Below are 18,405 nucleotides of genomic sequence, written 5' to 3' on the forward strand. Positions count from 1 at the left end.
TTTACATCCTTCCTGTTAGCTATCTTCTTTAATTCTACACTAAAATTTATCATTATGCTTTAGTAAGTTACATGGTGTGCAGAGCCTCTCATCTATCATCACCATCAGTGTAAGACAAAAATATGGGGGAAAAAGGTTGATAAAAATTGTGTTTCGGAGAGACCAATGCACTACATATCTAGAATACTATATAGAGATACAATATAGCCTCAAAAAGAAAAAAATACTAACTGCAACAGAAATTTGAAATTTAAAAAAATCTAATAAATAAGAATTTGACAACTGGATCCAGGAAAAGCAAAACAAGAGCCCTCAGTATAATAGTAATTGCCAAGATAAAAAGTTGTTTTTCATAAATCCTATTTTAGCTAGGGTAACACTTTAAAAACTCAAACTACATCATCATGTTATATATATAAACTCATTTGGAATGATATTTTAACTTAACTAAAGGACTTTACAAAACATATTTGAAACATATTTCAGACTAATATCAAAGAACTTAAGATATTTATTAAAGAGGGGCATCTCACCATTACTTACAAAGCTAACAGTCACACTTTTATCTGAACTCTACATTAAAATATTTACTAAACTGGTTTAGATAAAATCTGATATTAATATAAAAAGATAAAGAACCACTCTACTTAAAATACATTTTATTTATATAAATGAGTTTCCTATGGATTTTTATTTATATACCTGTGTTATCTAATACTGTAGCCATTAGCTACTGTAGTTACTGAACCCTTCAAATGTGGCTAGCTCTAATTGAGATGTCCTAAGCATAAAACAAAGGTACGATGATTTCAATGAATTAGTAAGAAAACAGTAATATGAAATAGTTCATTAATAATTTATTAATCATTTTAATATTTATTAATAATGAAATATTTTGGATGCTACAGGCAAAATATATCATTAGAATTTGTTTTTTTTTTATATAGATATATAATAGAGATGGAATCTTGCTATGTTGTCTAGGATCAAGTACAGTAGTTATTCACAGGCGTGATTGTAGTGCACTACAACCTCAAACTCCTGGCCTCAAGGGATCCTCCTACCTTAGCCTCCCAAGTAACTGGGACAACAAGCATGTACCACTGCACCCAGCTTTTTATATTTTTAATGTGTGTGGTGGTTAATACTGAGTGTCAACTTGAATGGATTGAAGGATACAAAGTATTAATCCTGGGTGTGTCTGTGAGGGTGTTACCAAAGGAGATTAACATTTGAGTCAGTAGGCTGGGAAAGGCAGACCTACCCTTAATCTGGGTGGGCACAACCTAATCAACTGCCAGTGCAGCTAGAATATAAGCAGGCAGAAAAATGTGAAAAGAGAGACTGGCCTAGCCTCCTAGCCTACATGTTTCTCTTGTGCTGGATGCTTCCTGTCCTCAAACATCAGACTCCAAGTTCTTCAGTTTTGGAACTCAGACTGGCTCTCCTTGCTCCTCAGCTTGCAGATGGCCTATGTGGGACCTTGTGATTGTGTGAGTTAATACTTAATAAACTCCCATATATCTATAGATATATATCTATATCTATATCTATCTATCTATCTATCTATCTATCTATCTATCTATCTATCTATATCTATATATATATTCTATTAGTTCTATCCCTCTAGAGAACCCTAATACAATGTGGCTGCCAGAATTTTTTTAAATTAAGAGACAGGGTCTTACTGTGCTGTCCAGGCTGGAGTACAGTGGCACAATCATAGTTCATTGCAACCTTGAATTCCTGGGCTCAAGGGATCTTCCCTCCTCAGCCTCCCAACTATCTAGGACTACAGGTGTGTACTACCACACTTGGCTAATTTTTAAATTTTGTGTAGAGACAGAGGTCTCACTATGTTGACCAGGGTGGTCTCAAACTAATGGCCTCAAGCAGTCTTCCCTGCTTAGCCTCCCAAAGTGCTGGGATTACAGGCACATGCCACCACATCTCACTAATTAAAAAAAATTTTTTTTTCTTCTTTTTAGAGATGGGGTCTCACTATGTTGCCCAGGCTGGTTTCGAGCTTCTGGGCTCAAACAATCCTCCCTCACTGGGATTACAGGAGCAAGCTACTCTGCCCAGCAGAAAATTAAAACTATGTATGTGGCTCTCATTATGTTTATTTTTTATTTTTTTGAGACAGGGTCTCACTCTGTCACCCAGGCTGAGTACAGTGGTATGATCACGATCCACTGCAGCCTTGACCTCCCGGGATCAAGTGATTCTCCCATCTAGCCTCCTGAGGAGCTGGGTCTACAGGTGCACACCACTATGCCCAGCTAATTTTTTATTTTTTTATAGAGATGAGGTCTCATTATGTTGCTCAGGCTGGTCTTCTTGAACTCCTGGACACAAGCAATCCTTCCACCTTGGCCTCCCAAAGTGCTGGGATTATAGGTGTGAGCCATCACACCCAGCCTTATGTTTATTTCGGACAACACTGTCCTTTACTCTCTAAGATACATTCAGCTTATGCTTATTAGATAACACACACAAAAAATTTACAGTACAAAACCTGTGCTTTTAGTAGCTACATTATATTTAATTTTTAAAATGGGATTCACTGAAAGTATTACTAATTTTAACATCTTCAGATATTTAAAAATATTCTCTTACAACTATACTTGGCTCTCTCTCTACTATTTAAAGAGTAATTTAGTTAAAATTATATAATATGGGTATGGACATTGGTAATACTGGGATACTTGATAATTGATTCATTATTATATTACAAGTGATTCGGAATGGAATTAAGTGACCCATCTTACTCCAAAGTCCACTCTTAACTAAGTTTTCGTGTATATCCAGAAATTTATTACTTAGTTTCTTTTAAAATATTCTATTAGTCACTATCATACCACTCAATATATCACCACCAAAAAAGCAAGCACACAAGGAAAAAATAATTATAGCAAGGAGTTACCTTTAAGTATCTAAAATATTTATTCTTAAAATCAAGAAGTCTTTAACAATTATATTAATACAAATGAAAACAGTCTACTATTATTTTCATCTGAATCAATTGGAACTGGAAAAAAATGAAGCAGTAAGTTTACAACTCTAAATAGTATAAAGATGTTTCCATGTACATAAAAGGATTCTCTTAATTGAAGGAATGAATAGCAGGTTCCCAGCTTGGGTTAATACTAACATTATTAATAAATATAAAATCAAGGGGTGATGACTGACTTTTTTTTTTTTTGAGACAAGAGTCTCACTCTGTTGCCCAGGTTGGGGTGCAGTGGCACGATCTGGGCTCATTGCAACCTCTGCCTCCCGGGTTCAAGTGATTCTCCTGCCTCAGCCTCCCGAGTAGCTGGGATTACAGTAGCGTGCCACCATGCCCAGCTAATTTTTGTATTTTTTGTAGAGACAGGGTTTCACCAAGTTGTCCAGACCTTGGTGGTCTTGAACTACTGACCTCAAGTGATCCACCCGCCTTGGCCTCCCAAAGTGCTGGGATTACAGGTGTGAGCCACTGCGCCGGACATGATTTATTTTTTTGAGACAGGGTCTCACTCCCATTGCCTGCAGTGGCATGATCTCAGTTCACTGCAGCCTCGACCTCCTGGGCTCAAGTGATCCTCCCACCTCAGCCTCCTGAGTAGCTGGGATTACAGGTGTGTGGCCACCATGAGTGGCTAATTTTTGTATTTTTTGTAGAGACAAAGTTTCACCATGATGGTCAGGCTGGTCTGAAACTCCTGAGCTCAAGCGATCTGCTTGATCCCAATGAATATAAACTACACCTTTAAAAATTCTCAAATTTAAATTCCATCAAATTGGAATATTAAAAAGTCAATGCATTTTACAAAACATGCATAGAATAGTCAAACAGCAATGATTAATGAACATTTTTCTTGAGAGTTTCAAAATTCATTACATATGGAATATAAGGTTTTGACCTTGCAGCTAACATATACACAATTACCTGAGCCTATACTGCCAGCTCTTGATTAAAAACTGACCAAACAAAGCCAAACCAAAACAGCCAAAAAACCCACCTCCTAACTCTACCAGTTTGATTACTGCCCAAGAACTATTATGATATCCCCTGATACATGGAAAAAATATTTTTTCTTTTCTTTCTTTTTTTTTTTTTAAAGACAGGGTCTCACTCTGTCACCCAGGCTGGAGTGCAGTGGCACAATTATGGCTCACTGCAGCCTCAACCTCCTGGGCTAGGCTGACCCTCCCACCTCAGCCTCCCAGGTAGTTGGGACTACAGGCGCACACCACAATGCCTGGCTAAGGAAAAAATATTTAATAAGTTCTGGGTATCAACTCTGATATCTTCCACTAACTTCTGTAGAAAACTGAGATGAAAGGCACATAGATTGGTAAACACAGAAAAGAGTTTTATTTCTACTGTACTCCAAGCACCTAGCGCAGGGTCTGGCACACAGCTGGTGCTCAATTAATGTTAGATGGAAGGGCAGAGAAGGAGAATGACTAGGGATCTTCAAGACTGAAGGCTAATAGAGGTCACTGGGTAAAAAGTGACAGGAAAACCAATAGTGTAGTGACAGGAAAACCAATAGTGGCTATATGTTTTTGGCAAGAGAGAACCCATGCTGTCCAGAAAGAAGGGTCACAGAACCAACAACTAATAAAAGATTTTTCTGATGGCAGAAAAAACTGACCCTGTTCTCTCTGATCAATGAAACAGACGGATAAACAAAGTAGTTTCTATGACATGTACAAGGGCTCAATAAGCTGTTAAATAAACTCGAACGTTTTAAATGGGGGTCAAGTATCACTGGAAGCAGAACTTGATGAAACAAAATGGTAGTACAGCTCTTTGAAAAACACAGTGGGGAAAAAGAGCTATATTATATATTGCTAAAGTTGAACTTTATAATTTTCTTATTTGAGTAATTGAAATTTCCATATAACAAGGGATATCTAAGAATTGATCATAGCATCAACTCTTACAAAATAAAGGAAAGCTTGATTTTTAAATGATGGGGTTCAATGATCTGTGAGAGCATGCTTTTCATTCCAAACACTTAAAACCCTGAACTCTTTATCCTGCTTAAATACTAAAATGATACCATAAAAAGTATATATATATTTAAGTTTTTTACACTACCTTTTTCTGTGCTCCCATTTATTTTAGGTAAGAAGTCATCAACTTGTATCCCTAGGATTAAGACAGTGTATCATTGCCTGATCAAAGAAGTACTACTTTAAATGTGGTCTCAAGTGTAACCATGGCATTCTGTATTCCTAAGATTAAGATTGTATAGAACACTTTAAAAGGGATCCTGCTGTTCATGTACTTTTCTTATTTAAATATCCCTAGGTAGAAGATCTCAGATGCAGAAATTTCACCCATCTCAAGGAAAACAATGGTGCCCACTGGTGGCAATCAAGCATATTTTTAAAGAAAATTTTCTAAAAGAATATAGATACTTTATACCTGATACATAAAACATCCCTTAAAAAATGCAATGTGAGACAGTAAACAAGGTCAAAAGTTTAAGGATAAAATTCAGGTTTAAGTAAGAAATTTGGATGACACCTACCTAAGCTGCTGCATTCTTTAAGAGTTTTCTCCTGAAGATGTTCTAACCGTACTGTAAATAAAAGTCCAAAAAAAAAAAAAGATATTTCACAGATAAAAAGAAAAAAAAATAAAATAAAATCAATTTCTGGATTAGCTACTTACCTTGTAAAGCTGTTAGCCTTTCATTGGTGAAATCATTATCAGCTTGCAAAGCTTCTATTTTTGCCTGGAGCTCCTGTTCTTTTTCTTCCATTTCATCTATTTTATGTTGTAATTCTTTTTTCTCAGCCTGTCCTTTCTGTTGGATTTCCTCTTGTTTTCCCTCTGCTACCTAGAGAAATAGGAAAAATCAGTTATTTAACAAACCTAACTTTGTTTTAAGAGCCCCAGGAATGCCTTTATTCACTTAAACTTCTAAGAAAAGTTTGTTCTGTATAAATGTTCTACAGAACATTATCTGTAAACCTGACATTTCTTTCTTTTTTTTTTTTTTTTTTTGAGACGGAGTTTCACTCTTGTTGCCTAGACAACCTCCACCTCCCGGGTTCAAGCGATTCTCCTGCCTCAGCCTCCCAAGTAGCTGGGATTACAGGCATGCACCACCATACACAGTTAATTTTGTATTTGTAGTAGAGACCGGGTTTCTTCATGTCGGTCAGGCTGGTCTCGAACTCCTGACCTCAGGTGATCTGCCCACCTTGGCCTCCCAAAGTGCTGGGATTACAGGCATGAGCCACCGCGCCCAGCTAACCTGACATTTCTAAACCACTAAAGATGATAACGACAAAGGCTTGATGTCAAAAATTATCTGCATTGGGTTATTCCTCCATAACACCCAGGAGAGAGAAACTTGGAGGAAGCAAGTAGGCTCAGTACACACAGAGGTAAAGGGTCAACATGGAAAAAAAAAATCATATTTTTAAAGAGGGAAGTAAGATTTTTCCCTAAAATTACTATCATTGCAATTTTTAAGTTCTATCATGTTAATATTCTGAAATTTTAAACAAAATTATTTAGTAAAGAGATGACAGTACAATCACTATTCAAAAAGACTTCTGCCTATAGTTTGGATGTTCGTCCCCCAAGCCTCAATGTTGAAATTTGGTCCTCAATGTTGGAGATGGGGTCTAATGAGAGGTGTTTGGGTTATGGGAGCAGATCCCTCATGAATGGCTTGGTGCTGTCTTCATGGTAATGAGTGAATTCTCACTCTAATAGTCCTATGAAAGCTGGTTCTTAAAAAGAGCCTGGCACCTCTCCCAGACCCTCTCTCTTGCTTCCTCTCTCACCATGGAGCACGTGCCAGCTCCACTTTGGCTTCTGCCATGAGTGGAAGCAGCCTGAAGCTTCAGCCTGCAGAACTGTGAACCAAATAAACCTCTTATCTTTATAAATTACCCAGGCTCAGCTATTCCTTTATAGCAACACAAATGGACAACGACAATCTCCTTTTAACAAGACCAACTTTGAAAACTATCATAGGGTAACCAACAGAGGTATGCTCTGGTCTTCTCTAACAAACACATATCTTCTAGGCACTCAATCCATGGTTTGAATTAAATCAAGATGGATCTTCACAAACAGTTATAAGATTTTTTTTTCTCAGTTATAAGATTCTAAAGGACCAACTAGACATTACCCTATCATTACCCTATGATCTGATCTGTCCTTATCCTAGATGTCTCATAGATAGAGGGAATGGCAGCTAAAGCAGAGTTAACAGCATCCCTGAAAGCTAAAATGGAGCAAATCATTCCCAGATTCTCTCTAGGCTTGTTCCAGCACAGCACTAAATAGCTGGGCCCTGCCTTTTAGATGGCCTAATGATAAGCAGTTTTAGGTTTTAAAACATCTGAATATCATGGGTTTTGCTGATTCTCATCTATTTCCTGTTATATATTTTAAAAATGTCTATTGTGAAGCACTTACTACATATTCATCCAGAGGAACTATGTCAGCATTTACAGGCTTTCAATTATCTAAAGTAATGGAGGTTGGGCTAAATGGAATACAGACACCTTATTTTCACTATAAATTTCAACTATTATCAAATTTTTACATCAATAACTATTCAGCAATACCTAAATTTTTTATAGAAATCTTATTTAATATGTAGTACCACCTACATCCTACTTTCATACTTTCAGCATAATTTAACACATTCAAGGAGACTATGCAAATCAATTCAAAATATCTATCTATACCAATGGTTTTCAAACTGAATTTTTTTTTTTTTTTTTTTTTTTTTTTTTTTGTGTGAGATGAAGTCTTGCTCTGTCGCCAGGCTGGAGTGCAGTGGTGCAATCTTGGCTCACTGCAACCTCTGCCTCCCGGGTTCAATTGATTCTTCTGCCTTAGACTCCCAAGGAGCTGGGACTACAGGCACGCACCACCACCAGCCCAGCTAATTTATATATATATATATATATTTTTTTTTTTTTTTTTTTTTTTTTGAGACGGAGTCTCGCTCTGTCACCCAGGCTGGAGTGCAGTGGCGCAATCTCGGCTCACTGCAAGCTCCGCCTCCCGGGTTCACGCCATTCTCCTGCCTCAGCCTCTCTGAGTAGCTGGGACTACAGGCGCCCGCCACCACGCCCGGCTAATTTTTTGTATTTTTAGTAGAGACGGGGTTTCACCGTGGTCTCGATCTCCTGACCTTGTGATCCGCCCGCCTCGGCCCCCCAAAGTGCTGGGATTACAAGCGTGAGCCACTGCGCCCGGCCTAATTTTTATATTTTTAGTAGAGATGGGGTTTCACCATGTTGGCCAGGATGGTCTCAATCTCTTGACCTCGTGATCTGCCCGCTTCGGCCTCCCGAAGTGCTGGGATTACAGGCGTGAGCCACTGCGCCCGGCCCAAACTGTTTTTTGTTTGTTTGTTTTTCCTTTAAGATGGAGTATCACTCTGTCGCCCAGGCTGGAGTGCAGTGATGTGATCTCAGCTCCCTGCAACCTCCGTCTCCTGGGTTCAAGTAATTCTCCTACCTCAGCCTCCCAAGAAGCTGGGATAACAGGCGCCCGCCACCCCATACCCAGCTAAAGCAATACCTAAAATCTTAAGCTATCCAGTGTGTTAGGGATTATTAGCTTAACATACTTTCAGGCAGAGTAAATACATACCTTTAATTTATCAGATAAATCTTTAATCTCATTAACTGCTCCATTATATTTATTGGCTAATTCTCTTAATTCTTCCTGAGTCCTTTCATTCATTTCTTTCAGATGGGTACATTCATCTTCAGTATTACTCAGACTTCGCTGCGATTCAAGTTTACAGGCAATTTAATTAGAATAAGTGTATATTTGTTATTTAGAATTCCTTCTAAATGAAATTTATAAAAAGTATAATTCTATGGACTATTCTAAATCAACATCTGCCCTGGACTTTAAATAAAGCTGAGTTAAATAACATAAGAATTTCAATTTACGCTAAAACAGAAAACATAACTAAGAATTAACAAAAACAACAAAAAAAGAAAAGTGGAGGGAGAGCAGGGGCAGGAAAAGGATGCTGCCTTTATATAATTACTATTTTTGAAAGGCCAATGGGTATGACTTTTAGCTGTGAAAATATTTTAAGCCTATCAATCCTTGAAAGCAAGCTTAATAATATCCAACAATTAATTTAATTAAAAATTAAAAGACAGTAACTTTCTTTATATATCAAATTAATCACACAACAGTGAATCAGGCACTATGGGATGAGGTAGCAACACAAACTATACCTGTAGTAAGGAAAGGTATGTTTACCATTTAGTTTCTGAAGAGCATTTTAACTAATTCTAGTAATACATTATTTATGTGGTAATTTTGCTGTGGTTCAAAGAAATGATCTATATTATGAATTAGAATTTTTTTCCCCAAAGCAATAAAAATTGCATTTTGATTGCTCCTCAAAGACCTAGAAAGGACTTTGGAGATGATTTCACCTTTGAACTTCCTAAATATATGACACAGCTAGTTTTCCTCTCTGTGGAGTGAATTTAAAAAGAACAAGTAGTGTAGACTCTTAGCCTCACACTGACCCCCCTCAAATAGAAGCAAAGCAAAACCAAGTGACAGGAAATCAATTCCCCAGCACATATCATGGTCTGCTATATGGAGGGTGAATCCTAAGCAGAATGCAAACAATAAGATTCCCTGGTTACGCTTTTACTTCCTCAGCCATTGACTAGGGAGCATAAGTACCAAAACTCACATGGAGAATTCCTGTCAATGAAAGCAGCATAACTGTTCCTTCCTACCTGACAGACAGAAAATATTTCCTAACTATATAATAATACCCAAGTTTAAAGTATCCTGGAATGCTTGAGATTTTTTTAAACACTCATAATACTATTTAGTATTTTTTTTTAATTGAAATACCTCAACTTCTGAAAGTTTTCTAACCACTTCAATTTTCTCCTGAAGAACCCGCCTCAGGGACTCTTTGGCTGTTGTCTCATAGTTATGTTTATCCTCTTGTAATGCTATAAGTTCCTTTCGTAAACTATCTTCTGTTTGATTCTAGAATAAAAGATATTTATAATTATAGACAAGTTATTTTTTAAAAGCATTTATTGTTTGAAAAAAATTAACACATTATGATATACTTTAAATTGTATATTAAGGTATCTCCAAACATAAATGATTCTGGCCCTGTATTAACTAAAGATGTATTTAAAAGTTGCATAAGTAAATTATGCCTTCACAAACATATTAATTTCCACCTCCTATAGAAAAAAAGTTATAAGCAATTGAGATTTCTCTAAAATATACAAAATTAATTACTTTTATATTTGTCATATTTTCTGCAAGCCACCATATTTACATTTGTAGGCAAAAATAATCAGTTACCTTCAAAGGCACCAAGCATTCTAAAACAATGGTTAAAACAAAAGGAATAAGAGTACCATGGGGGAAAAGCAGACTTCATGTCTGGGGCAGGAAAAGTACAAAATGAGCCTGAAACATCTTGTCTAAAATGACAGCATGAAGCTATCAATCTGAAGACATTTACACAGACCAAAGATGGGATAATTTGAGCATCAATAAGAAAAATAGGCTGGCCGCGGCACTTTGGGAGGCCAAGATGGGAGGACTGCATGAGCCCAGGAGTTCAAGACCAGCCTGGGCAACATAGCAAGACCCTGTCTCTAAAACAAGAAAAACAACTGCACCAGATTTAAATACATCAAATATGTTTAAATCTAAGTGGAGGGAGAAAACACTTCATGGCCAGTCTTTGGTAGATGAAAAACCACCAATTCATTATTCTGAAATCTAATAAGGGGAGAAAAATCACTTATCTTGCTTTCCCCGTAGAAAACATACCTCAGGGTTATTTAAATTTTTTTATTCCAATAGTTTTAGAGATACAAGTGGTTTTTGGTTACATGGATGAATTACATAGTGGTGATGTCTGGGATTTTAGTGCACTCATCACCTGAGTAGTGTATATGGTATTCAATAGGGAGTTTTTCATCCCTCACTCCCCTCTCACTTTCCCAACTTCTGAGTCTCCAACGTCCATTATACCACTCTGTATGCCTTTACATACCTATAGCTTAGCTTCCACTTATAAATGAGAACATGTGGTATTTGGTTTTTGATGCCAAAGTTACAAAAAACAATGGCCATTGTTTTTTCCTTTTTTCGTTTTTTTAGAGACAGGGTCTCTCTTTGTCACCAAGGCTGGAGTGCAGTTCTGCGATCATAACTCACTGTAATCACAAACTTCTGGGCTCAAGTGATCCTTCCACCTAAGCCTCCTGTGTAGCTAGGACTACAGGTTATGTACCACCATGCTAAGCAAATCTTTAATTTTTGGTAGATACTGGGTTTTGCCATGTTGCCCATACTGGTCTTAAACTGCCCCCGCCTTTTTTTTTTTTTGAGACAGTCCCGCTCTGTCGCCCAGGCTGGAGTTCAGAGGCGCGATCTTGGCTCACTGCAACCTCCACCCCCACCAGGTTTAAGCAATTCTCCTGTCTCAGCCTCTTGAGTAGCTGGGATTACAGGTACATGCCATCATGTCCAGCTAATTTTTGTATTTTTAGTAGAGACGGGGTTTCGCCATGTTGGCCACGCTGGTCTTGAACTCCTGACCTCAAGTGATCCGCCTGCCTCGGCCTCCCAAAGTGCTGGGATTACAGGCATGAGCCACTGTGTCTGGAAGGAAACTTCTCTTTATAGAAGTAACCCAGCTAAATAAGTGAAGGAATAACAGAATTACATCATTATTTTTGTAACTTTGTTGTTGTTGTTGTTGTTGTTGTTGTTGAGACAGAGTTTCACTCCTGTTGCCCAGGCTACATTGCAATGGCAGGATCTTGGCTCGCTGCAACCTCTGCCTCTTGGGTTCAAGGGATTCTCCTGCCTCAGCCTCCTGAGTAGCTGGGATTATAGGCATGTGCCACCATGCTCGGCTAATTTTGTATTTTTAGTAGTGATGGGATTTCTCCATGTTGGTCGGGCTGGTCTTGAGCTCTCGAGCTCAGGTGATTCGCCTGCCTCATCCTCCCAAAGTGCTGGGATTACAGGAGTGAGCCACTGCGCCCAGCCTTATTTTTGTAACCTTAATGAAATAATGGATCTACGCTGGGATCATCAATGATTGATAAAATCTCAAAAAGAAAAACAACTAGACATTATGTTGTCCCTTGGTGGAAGAACACAATACCATCCATAAAGTGTTGTTGACAAAAAGAAAAACTGAACCTAAATCACATCAAATCTCTAGATGGAACTACTAATTTATGGAGTGGGAGGGGGAGCTAAAAAATGTTTAAATAACAATGCAGACTGAGGGAAATTCTAGAGGACAAATGACCCAGTTTTTTCAAGAAATATTAACTGTAATAGAAAAAAGACTGACTTGTACATGGGTATTCATTACATAATTATTTTTATTTACATGGATGTCTGACATTTCTCAAGACAAAAGATTTAAAAGAATTGTGGAAATGTATGAAGTTTTTAGCATATACTCAAAATGATAGTCAAAGAAATGATGTTACATAAAAAACTATGCATTTCATTTTACACATTTGAAGTTAATACCTACTTTGGAGCATGCCTGTAATTGGTTTCCCATAACTTCTAACCGTGATAAGAGTCTATCTTCATCTATTAAAGCCTATTGAAGAAAAATTAAATATAAGTAAAACCCGAGTAATTATAAAGTCACATGTATATAAAAAAAGGTTGCTACTGACAACAAAAGATATAAAAGCATAAAACTGACCAGCATCCTCTGTAAAATGTTAAATTTTCAACAACTTGTTCATTAGTTAGGAAATAACTTTGTCTTTGTTTGCTACAGTTTAGTTTATTTAACATGCATGGAATATTAAACTATGTTTAAATGTTTCTTAAATATAAAACAACTGGAATACCTGCCAACTGGTATCTGAAGCCTCTTGGGTAATGGCTAGTAGCCGCTGAAGCGTGGCTAACTTCTGTTCCAACATTTGTTCCCGATGTAAGGCCTCCTAGTATTACAAATCACAAAAGAGATTCTAATAAGCTCATCATGATTCTTTTGAGGAGTGATCAATTTTCAGCACATTCTAAAATGTTTTCATATTACATCCCACTTGATGTATTTTAAAGTATGTGAAACTTGATAGTACTTTGTAAAACATACAGCAGTCCCCGCTTATCTCCGGTTTCCCTTTCCACAGTTTCAGTTATAGCGCAGTACAAGATATTTTGAGAGAGACAGAATGTTGACATTCACATAACTTTTATTTACATAACAGTATACTGTTGTAATTGTTCTATTTTATTATTATTGTTAATTTCTTACTATGCTTAATTTATAAGTTAAACTTTATCATAGGTATGTGTATATATAGGAAAAAACATAGTAGATACAGAGTTTGGTACTATCTGTGATTTCAGGCATCTACTGGGGGTCATGGAACATATTCCCTGTAGATAGGAAATGGCTACTCTATGTATATCGGCCACATCATTTTAGTCTCATTTGTTGGGCTGAAAGTACTGCTATTAGAGGTTCTCTAACTGCAACTTCTCCCATAACAGAAAACAAGTAACCTGTTTTTGTTTTCTTTTTATTCATAATTTGGAAGACCAAGTTTTTAAAAACATATAATAGAAAAAGCTAACAAATGTTTCAGGTTTGCATTTTATACACACACACACACACACACACACACACTGTGTGTATGCAGACATATACCTATACACACATACACATATATACAGTCATGCACCACAAAACATTTCAGTCAACTATAGACTGCATACACACAGTAGTCCCCCAAAATTATAATGAAGCTGAAAAATTTCTATCGCTTAGTGACATCATAGCCATCCTAACATTGTAACACAAGGGGGCATTACTCACGTGTTTGAGATGTTGGTGTAAACAAACCTATTGTGCTGCCAGTTACACAAAAGTATAGCACATATAATTATGTATAGTACATAATAGTATTATATGACTTTATTAGTTTATGCATGTACTATACTTTTTATTGTTAATTATAGAGTATATTCCTTCTGCTTATTAAAAAGAAAAAAAGGTTAACTGTAAAATACCTTCAGAGAGGTCCTTTAGGAGGTATCCAGAAGAAGGTACTGTTATCACAGGAGATGACAGCTCCGTGCATGTTACTGCCCCTGAAGACCTTTCAGTGGGATATGATGTGGAGGTGGAAAATAGTGATAATGATGATCTTGATACTGTGTAGGCCTAGGCTAATGTGTGTGCTTATGTCTTCATTTTTAACAAAAAAGTTTAAAAAGTAAAAGCAAGTTTAAAAAATTTTTAATAATAAAAAGCTTATAAATTAAGAATAGAAACAAAATATTTTTGAACAGCTGTACTATGTGTGTTTTAAGCTAAGTGTGAATACAAGAGTCAAAAAGGTTTTAAAACTTATAAGTTTATAAAGTAAAAAAGTTACAGTAAGCTAAGGTTAGCTTATTAATGAAGAAAGAAGAACCTTTTTTTCTTTTTTTGAGACAAGAGTCTAGCTCTGTCACCCAGGCTGGAGTGCTGTTGCATGATGATGTCACTAAGTGATGGCTCACTGTAATCTCAGACTCCTGAGCTTATGATCCTCCTGCCTCAGCCCCCCAAATAGCTAGGAGGCAGACACACACCACCATGTCCAGTTAATTTTTTTTTTTTTTTCTGAGACGAAGTCTCGCCCTGTCGCCCAGGCTGGAGTGCAATGGCGCAATCTTGGCTCACTGCAACCTCCGCCTCTTGGGTTCAAGCGATTCTCTCACCTCTGCCTCCTGAGTAGCTGGGATGACAGGCAGCACCAGCATGCCTGGCTCATTTTTGTATTTTTAGTAGAGATGGCGTTTTACCATGTTGGACAGGCTGGTCTCGAACTCCTGACCTCAAGTGATCCGCCTGCCTCGGCCTCCCAAAGTGCTGGGATCACAGGTGTGAGTCCCCGCACCAAACCCCCACCTAATATTTTTATTTAAAATTTTTTTTTTTTTTTTTTTTTTTTAACAGATGGGGCCTTCTTATGTTACTCAGGATGGTCTTGAACTCCTGGTTTCAAAGATCCTCCCACCTTAGCCATCCAAAGTGCTGGGATTTCAGGAATGAGCCACCATGCCTGCCCCCAAAACTTTTTAAATATATATTTAAAGCAGCCTAAGTGTATAGTGTTTATAAAGTCTACAGTAGTGTACAGTAATGTCACAGGCCTTCACATTCACTTACCACTCACTTAATGACTCACCCAGAGCAGCTTCCAGTCCTGCAAGCTTTATGCATGGTAAGTGCCTTGTACAGGTATATCATTTTCTATCTTTTTCTTTTCTTTTCTTTTTTGAGACAGAGCCTTGCTCTGTCATCCAGGCTGGAGTGCAGTGGTGTGATCTCAGCTTACTGCAACCTCTGCCTCCCGGGTTCAAGCAATTCTGGTACCTCAGCCTCCCGAGTAGCTGGGACTACAGGCATGTGCCACCATGCCCAGCTAATTTTTGTATTTTTAGTAGAGACAGGGTTTTGCCATGTTGACCAGGCTGGTCTCAAACTTCTAGCCTCAAGTGTTCCTCCTGCCTCGGTCGCCCAAAGTGCTGGGATTACACTGCCTCCAGCCTTTTTCTATCTTTTATACTGTATTTTTACTGTACCTTTTCTATGTTTAGGTATGTTTCTAAACACGAATACTATTGTGTTACAACTGCCTTCAGTATGCAGTACAATAACATGCTGTATGGATTTGTAGCCTAGGAGCAATAGGCTATACTGTGTGTATAGGTGTGTAATAGGTTACGCCATCTAGGTTATATAAGTACAATGTATAATGTTCGCACAATGACAAAATCACCTAATGAGATCATATGCCTGTTAAGCGATGCATGATAGTATATATATGTATACATGTGTATATATACAACCACATACACATATATGTGAATATATGTGAAATATATACATCTCAGAACAAACTCATTCCAACTGAAGCCAAGATAATCTGGTCATCAGCAGAAATACTTTATAATGGCTTAATTGCACAAGTATGATATCTAAAATAGAAACAGCTTTTAATTTTTCCTTTTAAAAATGTTATTTATATAAACGTATACATTTTTGTTTTATTTTATTTCTGAGACAGTCTCATTCTGCAGCCCAGGTTGGAGTGCAGTGGCATGATCTTGGCTCACTGCAACCTCCACCTCCCGGGTTCAAGCAATTCTCATGCCTCAGCCTTCTGAGCAGCTGGGACTACAGGTGCACACCACCATGCCCAGATAATTTTTGTATTTTTTGTGGAGATGAGCTTTCTCCATGTTCGCCAGGCTGGTCTTGAACTCCTGGTCTCAAGTGATCTGCCTGCCTCGGCCTCCCAGAGTGTTGGGATTACAGGCAAGAGCCACAGTGCCCCGCCAATATATACATTTAAAAAGAGAGATTGCTTCACTCGCACAGCCTATTGCATTTTCAGGTGTTCTGATTCTCTCTGACTATGTAACACTTAGCAGCAATTAATATACCAAAATAGGTAAGAGTCCACTGAACATTGATTCAATGTAATTAAGGGACTTATAATGGGAGAATTAAATAACTATTTGGCAGCTCCAAAGATATATATATCCAAAGATACATATATATTATATATTATACGTATAATTATATATTATACGTATATAATATACGTATAATATATATTATATATTATATTATATGTATAACATATATATTATATGTAAATATATATATATATTTTTTTTTGAGACAGAATTTCACTCTTATTGTCCAGGCTGGAGTGCAGTGGCATGATCTTGGCTCACCGCAGCCTCTGCCTCCCGGGTCCAAGTGATTCTCCTGCCTCAGCCTCCCAAGTAGCTGGGATTACAGGCATGTGCCACCACGCCCAGCTGATTTTGTATTTTTAGCAGAGATGGGGGTTTCTCCATGTCAGTCAGGCTGGTCTCAAACTCCTGACCTCAGGTGATCCACCCACCTCAGCCTCCCAAAGTGCTGGGATTACAGGCATAGCCACCATGTCCGGCCCAAAGATATATTTTACAGAGAAAGACATTGGTGTACAAAGTCTAAACTCTAGGTGGCTTGTTAACAGTTAATAGCTGTTAAGCGGGTCTCCTTCACTCGGAATCAAGGTGAAATGCTCACAGCACTTAGTTGTGGTTTTGGCATACCTTCTTCACCTTGTTCTATTCCTGTCATTATCCAGAGGAACACTTCCGACCCTAATGCCTCTGAGACACCTCAACAGAGAAGTATACACTTCAAACATAGTACTTGAGGTTTAAAGCATGAATTTATTGCTCTCCACATCTTTGATAAATAATGACTATGGAAAATTTTGTCTACTTAGAGGTACTACATTTTAATATAAGCTACAGGTTATAATAAAGCTATAGGCTAAAGAATCTAATAAAAAGCCATACACCTCAGAATCCATATTAAAACACAGCTTCACTTAAGAGACTATTTGCCAAGTTTAAGTTCCTAAAACATTCTTAACATCCAGGAAATTACTCAGATGCTGCAAAAAGTTTTACTGAAAAACAAAGCCATCAACCAACCATATCTTTAGAATCTACTTCCACTAGATGGTGTAATTTCACCTTTTTAATTCAATTCCATTTAGAGTTTAACTCCATGAACTATATCCTAACAGAAATCTAATATGTCCAGGAATGGTCTTTTAGTTAGTTCTAAGGTATAAAATGCATATATTCTAGTTTTTATTTAAAATGTTCACAATTTACATTAGAACTTTAGCAGTTCAATAAGAATGTATACAGAAAAGACTGGTATAATTTTATCTCAAACAGCTAGAAAAGGAATAGCAGAGGATTAGAACACTAGGAATATTCACAGAACAAGAAGGTTGGAAAGAGTGAGAGAGTGAGGGAGTGAGATTTGCTATCCACGATGACTAGTAACAGTAGTATACAAGCCTGGGCAAATAATTTAACCTGTATGAGCCCCACATTTCTCATACGAAAAACGAGGTTTAAACTACATTAATCTCAAAGTTTTCTTCCACCTCTAAAAATAAGCAGCTTAATTAATGTGACTTCCTATTGAATGGTAAACTACTAACATTTATGGCATACATTCTATGTGCCAGGAACTGTTCTAAGTGCTTTACATATATTAATTTTGTTTATTCTTCACAATTCTGTGAAGTTAAGTGCTATTACTATATCCATTTCACAGATGAGGAAAATGAGGCACAAAAGGGTTAAACAACTTTTCCAGTAGGTCAGAATAAAGCCAAAGATTAAATCAAGGGAATTTTGGCTTAGAATACTCTTAAATACTCTATTAAAATCCAAATGCATAATGTTTTTCTGTGCATACATTATGCCTGGTGGAAGATCTGATTAATACATTGATAATTTTCTGTTCATTTTCATAGATGTGTACATTCTTAACTAAG

General features: G+C 37.3%; 1 protein-coding gene across 32 annotated transcripts in view; it reads right to left on the bottom strand.

Annotated features, from left to right (window-relative positions):
* SLMAP (sarcolemma associated protein) overlaps nucleotides 1-18,405 on the bottom strand; it is a 176,633-nt gene that overhangs the window by 61,285 nt on the left and 96,943 nt on the right. For 11 of the 32 annotated variants that reach the window (XM_032755504.2, XM_032153917.3, XM_032755495.2 and 8 more), the window contains exons 6-12: nucleotides 12,889-12,984; nucleotides 12,558-12,629; nucleotides 9,878-10,018; nucleotides 8,633-8,770; nucleotides 5,675-5,843; nucleotides 5,532-5,582; nucleotides 5,096-5,146 (exon numbers count right to left, since the gene is read on the bottom strand). In XM_032755504.2, coding sequence (XP_032611395.1) covers nucleotides 5,096-5,146; nucleotides 5,532-5,582; nucleotides 5,675-5,843; nucleotides 8,633-8,770; nucleotides 9,878-10,018; nucleotides 12,558-12,629; nucleotides 12,889-12,984 — 718 coding nt within the window. The remainder of the gene's footprint in view (nucleotides 1-5,095; nucleotides 5,147-5,531; nucleotides 5,583-5,674; nucleotides 5,844-8,632; nucleotides 8,771-9,877; nucleotides 10,019-12,557; nucleotides 12,630-12,888; nucleotides 12,985-18,405) is intronic. The other 21 variants (XM_032755511.2, XM_032755512.2, XM_032153930.3 and 18 more) reach the window with 3 other exon arrangements.

Source organism: Hylobates moloch, unplaced genomic scaffold (assembly GCF_009828535.3).
Source record: "Hylobates moloch isolate HMO894 unplaced genomic scaffold, HMol_V3 SCAFFOLD_5, whole genome shotgun sequence".
Taxonomy (NCBI): domain Eukaryota; kingdom Metazoa; phylum Chordata; class Mammalia; order Primates; family Hylobatidae; genus Hylobates; species Hylobates moloch.